This window comes from Callospermophilus lateralis, chromosome 5, assembly GCF_048772815.1.
Source record: "Callospermophilus lateralis isolate mCalLat2 chromosome 5, mCalLat2.hap1, whole genome shotgun sequence".
NCBI lineage: Eukaryota > Metazoa > Chordata > Mammalia > Rodentia > Sciuridae > Callospermophilus > Callospermophilus lateralis.
This window is the reverse complement of record NC_135309.1, coordinates 10,713,424-10,719,187: the sequence shown is the minus strand read 5'-3', so window position 1 is coordinate 10,719,187 and position 5,764 is coordinate 10,713,424. Positions and strand designations below refer to the sequence as shown.

The following is a 5,764-nucleotide window of genomic DNA, read 5'->3' as shown; positions in this document are numbered from 1 at the left end:
ATGGTAACTGAATTTCTCCTCCTGGGCTCTCCTGATGGCTGGGATCTGAGTTTCCTCTATTTCACAGTATTCACAATGACCTACCTGGGCACCTTATTAGGAAACCTTCTCATTGTCACTGTCACCACTGCTGACAAGCACCTGCACACACCCATGTACTTCTTCCTCAGGAACCTGTCCATCTTGGACATGTGTTACATTTCCATCACTGTCCCCAATGCCTGTGTCAACTCTCTCACTGGCAACAGGGCCATTTCAGTGGCTGGCTGTGCAACACAGATCTTCTTGGTCATTTTCTGTGCATGTGTTGAACTTCTGTTTCTCACCATCATGGCCTGGGACTGCTATGTGGCCATCTGCCAGCCCCTGCAGTACCCCCTCATCATGAACCCTCAGATTTGTGTCCGCATGACCTTGGCTTCCCTGCTAAGTGGTCTGCTGTATGCAGGTGTGCACACAGGGAACACATTCCAGCTGTCCTACTGCCAGTCAAACGTGGTCCACCAGTTCTTCTATGATGTCCCCTCTCTGCTGAGGCTCTCCTGCTCTGACACCACCAGCAACATGGTCCTCCTTCTTGTCTCTGCTGTGGCAGTTGGTGGGGGATCCTTTGGTATAATAATCATGTCATATTTTCACATATTTTCTACTGTGCAAAATTTCCCACCAGAGCCCCAGGGAAGGCCTTCTCTACCTGCACCCCTCACATCCTCGTGTTTTCCCTATTCCTTAGTTCTGGCTCAGGTGTGTACCTGAGGTCCTCAGCAACCTCTGACACCCTCCAGGACATGGTTCTCTCTGCCTTCTATACAATGGTTCCTCCCTTCCTGAATCCTCTCATCTACAGTCTCAGGAACAAACAGGTGAAGGATGCTGTGGGGAGAGTAATGGGACACAGTTGTTCTCAGGGAAATGATAAAGATGTGTTATCACAATATTACTTAGTGGAGTCAATGAGATTAAGGGATCTTCCTATGTGGGCTTTACAGGTTACACTGCCTACCCTAAAGTCACCTTATTATAAGCTAGGTTATTTCATAAATTCATTTTTTATGATTTAACATATCATTTCCATGGATCCTTCATGAAATGTATAATTTTATTAATGCATTTAAAATATAAATATAATTCTGTTTTCTGAAATCATTTGTAAATATATACATTACAGTTTCATTATATATAAACAGTACCTGTTTCAGTTGCTTTCACAGAGGAAAGCTTTACAAATAAAACATGGAGATAACACATAGTCAAATAGTCTGCTCTTGCAGAGAGAAATGCACTGTGATACATAATTGTGTCAGTTTAATATGAAAGTCAAATCCTAAAGAAGATTTTACCAGATACTTAGAGATCATCACAATAATGTTTCTCTCCATCTGGAATATGAAAAAGGAAGACACTCTTTGTCCATGAAGTAAACAGAGAGTGATGGTTACCACCCCCTTTGTCCCTCTGTCAAATATGTCCTCTGGGGAAGAGCACCTGCCTTCCTCAGGCACTTCGGCTGCCAGGATTTTAGTATGTCCACGAGTGACCCAGTGTCAGGGAGCTAATTTGGGGGTTGAGTTGAGGTCAGCCTTCTGATTGTTCCTCCCCCAATGTTTACTTCTGTAATGTCTATGGGGATGTGTTCTGCCTGAAATGACCAAAGATGGAATGTAAGTGTCTGACCAAAGAGTGTGTCTTCCGTCGACTCCAAGATTCCCCCCAGTTTCCTGGAATTTGGAAAGCAACCCTGTCTCTGTCTTGTGGCTATCTTTATGTTGTTTCTGCTGTTGTTTTCAGCAGGGTTGAACCCAAGGGGCCAGCCCCAGCCCTTTTTCTGTTTAATCACAGAAAACAGGGTCTGGCTAAGTTGTTCAGGTACATTCTAAGTTGCTGAGGCTGGCTTAGAAATTAAGATTCTCATTCCTCAGAATCCTGAGCCACTGGGATTGCAGGTGTACACCCCTGAGCCCACTTATGGCAACACGTCATCTCACACAGATATTCCTCTCCAAACATTTTAGTGTCCTCCCTGGCATATGTTTTGCTAATCATTAATTATAACTGACATAGGCTCAAAGTCAAGTTACCTAGGAATGCTTATATAACAAAATGAGCCAAATTGCTTATGCAATATCACAATCATTATATTAAATTCCAAATTTTAAAAAACAATTTTGTTCACCAGTACACTATTAGGATAAAAGTGGAGAAAAGCATAAGTGTATTTATTACCAAGAAAAATAAAAAATCTTCAATATGTGTGATTAATTATCTAAGGCATTACTTAAAGTCTGCCAACAAGGGAATACTTGTAATAGGAACCAGAGAAATGCCCAGCACTGGCTGATGCAGGTAATCTTGATCTGCTGTAACATATCCAACCAGAACACAACCTCCACCCACACACTGTGTCCCAGAGCTTCTGGTTCTCACTGCTCCAATGTTCTCTTCTAAAACAGAAGGACCTTCAGGGAACCCAAGATGAATTCTGCCAACTCCATCTTTACATGCATTTTCTCTGCAACAAAACTAACTGAATCACAACCACCAGTCCTATTGAGAGGTGTCCATTTGATACACACCTTTGGGCATTTAATTATGTTTTATATTGAAAGGCTGATGGTAAAGGAGATGAAAAAAGGAAATATTGATATAAGGATACCATGATATCTCACATATAACATCAAATAATGCAAAACCCTCTAAGTGTGTGGATGTGGTATGGAAATTCTGCAGAATTTGGCAAAAGCATTTACTTTGGCTACTAGTTGTGAATCCAGGGAACAATTTTTTATAGTAATATTAATTATGTCAAAGATATATTTTGGTAAGCCAGGTTTTCTGAAATATCATGTCTCCCCTTATAAGGACACTATATTTAGGAGTCCTTGGTAGAGCCTTTTTGTGTGTGTGTTTCTGTTTGTCACTGTTTTGTAGAATCAAAACTATGGAAGACAAAGACTTAGCACAGCCAATAGTTAGAAATCTTTTGAGAGTTTAGCTACCAAAAAGACACAGTAACTTAATTTAAAGAGTGTTTTAAGGTAGTATCCAAGACTGAGAATATTTTGCCAGAAGCAATAGACTTTTCCAAGTTTTATAAAGGCTTTAGAATGTTTATATCAATACTATAGACATATAGCATTTTAAGAAAGAATTTGTTTATATTAATAAAGTTAGATACCAGATTTGGTAAGAATTTTAAAGTGGTCATTTAAAACTAATGCCAAGGAAGGTGTAGTTGTAAAGAGATGGCAGTCCCTTACAGATGGTAAATATTTCACAAAGAGACTAGGAAAGAAACTGAAGGAGTGTAAGGAATATGCAAGACCACACACCTTGCAGACTCAAAGATATATAAGGAAAAATTCCCTTGAGAAGTGTCTTAGGGGCACCCTGCTTGCACAGGGGGCCCAGGAAATTATCTTTCCATGCTCAGCAAGGAAGATATCAGAGACCACCATCGTAGTAATTTCAGGGACCCAACAATGGTGTGATCTGGCAGCAGGCTTGATCATCATTTGTGTGGTACTTGCTCTGCAGGAATGCAGGGTGCTCAAGGTAAAAGGTTCTGGAGGCTTCCACCATCATTTCAAAAAAGTGTCTGAGAAGCCAGGCAAACTATAACAGGGCATGAGGTCCTACAGGCTGCCCCTAACTGGGTAATAAGTGAAGTTGTGAAGGTGAAGCCAAAGTTGGAATAATACCCAGAAATTAACAGATGCAGTACAAAGAACTCTTAGCCAAGAAAAACTGCTATCTGAAAAGATGGTCAAAGCCAAGGAGAGCCCTTGGGCTCTGCAACTGGGAATTTTAAAAAGGCAGGAATTTGCAAGTGAAAAGCCAGCCTCTACCTGAGAGCAAAGCCTGTCCAAGGAAGGGGGCACAACCTTGGAAAGATCTGCAGAGCACTCCTAGGCCAATACCCACCCTGCTGATTTTTTATCTACAAATAACAGGAGAGATGTGCTGTGCCAGGTTTCTGATTCAGTCAGGCTAGGTGGGAACCCATAGCAACCCCCTAGCAGCCACCAATCAGCATGAGACAGGGAAATACCTAGGATGCCAGATGACCCCCAGTAGTTTATGGTGGGGTGTTGGGAAACCATGTAGTTCAGCACATACTCTGAGCTTGGGGCCTCTCAGTGACACCAGTTGCTGTGTGCACAAGCTAGTTTTCAATAAACACCTCTTTGCTGCTTACATCGATCTTGATCTCTGGTGGTCTTTTGGGGGTCCCGAATTCGAGCATAACATAAGCCCTTTGAATTTGCCTTCAGTTTCAGGTGAGAATGTGGACTTGGAATTTGGGGCAGCACTGTAACTGACCCTTGGAGATCGACTAAGTTGATTTTGTGTTGTGAAATGGACATGAGATTAAAGGACCAGCAGTGAATGTTATGGGTAGAATGTGAGGGTGTTTCACAAAAGTTCTGGAGTTGAGGCAGGAAATTTCAAAGGTCAAATAATGGGTGGTGAGAGCTACAAGCTATTTAGTCTATTCTGGTTTGCATAATGTGACTGTGTAGTAGCTTCAGATATGTGGGAACATTGCTGGAGGAGATGGGACACAGAGTTAGCCCTGGAACTATTCATCTTCCTGCATCACCTTTCCCTTTCCCTGTCTTTGCTTCCATGAAGCCATAAATTGAGCAGCTTTCATCTGCTGTGTCCTTCCCCAATGTGCCTTCACCATGGGCACAAAGCCATGGAATTGGCCAATTATGGAATAAAACTCTGAACCCATGAGCTGAAATATGCTTTGGCTCATCATACGTGGTATTTGTTTATTGTGGGTTTTTTGTTTCTTTGTTTTTTTTGTTATGAAGGCATTTTGGTCACCACAATGCAAAGCTGATTGACACAATTATTCAACATCATCATAGAGAATGCAGAATGTGAACCAGAAATATCAAGGATAGCAAAACATATAAGAACCAATAAATCAGTCACATTATGTTAAGAGAAAGAAGAAGGATATGTCCACAAATGGATATGCTGATTAAAATATTTCTGCCATATACATATAATAATGTTACCAGTGTTGACCGGTGACGAGTTCTTGCTTCCCCAATGTTGAAGAATAACACCAGAGAAGCACACCGAGGCAAGGTCAGAGTGGAAAGTAGAAGTTTATTAAAGGACAGCATAAAAGACTTATCCCAGAGGAAGAAGGGGACCCAAGAGATGGAATCCGTTGAAGGGAATTGTGTTCCACTTATTATAGTTTTCAGTGATGGAACGTAGGTGGGAAGGCCCCAGGTGGGCCAAAGAAGTGATCTGGGCAGGAAGGACTTCTGAGTCAGCATCTTCAAGTTTGCTGGGGGCTGTTCATTAACACTTCTTTGGGATGGGCTCTGGTCTTGAGCTTTTCCAGGACTTCATTAACATTCCAAGAGTTGTTTAACTTTTCCCAGAATTCATTCTCAACATGGCCTCCATTTTAGATCTTACTCAATATTAGACCTGATTTACCTAACTACACTGACTACCTAACTTTAAATCTGGCTTCAAGAACAATAAGTCATTCATCCTAAAGGAATAATCAAATGATACATGCTACACGGTAAATCAATTTTGAAAATATTAGGCTAAGTTAAACCAGAAAAAAATAGCATATATTGAATGAGTCTATTTATATGAAGTTTCAGAAATATATAAATTCAAAGATACAGTATATACCTAGTATTTTCCAGTGACAGCAAGCAGGAATAAGGACAGTGTGTGTAATGGATTATGTGGGTCATCTGAACTAATAACAGGACTACAGGAC

The 5,764-nt window shown here is 41.1% G+C and overlaps 1 protein-coding gene across 1 annotated transcript; it reads left to right on the top strand.

The window, feature by feature from the left end:
- LOC143400308 (olfactory receptor 14C36-like) lies at window positions 1-4,315 on the top strand. The gene is made up of 2 exons (XM_076857587.2): window positions 1-598; window positions 4,272-4,315. Exons 1-2 carry the CDS (start codon window positions 1-3, stop codon window positions 4,313-4,315), a joined length of 642 nt encoding a protein of 213 aa, XP_076713702.2.
- Window positions 4,316-5,764: the final 1,449 nt, after the last annotated feature.

Bases quoted from the DNA above. Each gene is read 5' to 3' on its own strand.
- LOC143400308 (XM_076857587.2), top strand. From the start codon at position 1: ATGGTAACTGAATTTCTCCTCCTGGGCTCTCCTGATGGCTGGGATCTG. The intron at 599-4,271 runs GTGGGGGATCCT...ATTTGCCTTCAG, and splicing joins TGTCTCTGCTGTGGCAGTTG to TTTCAGGTGAGAATGTGGAC.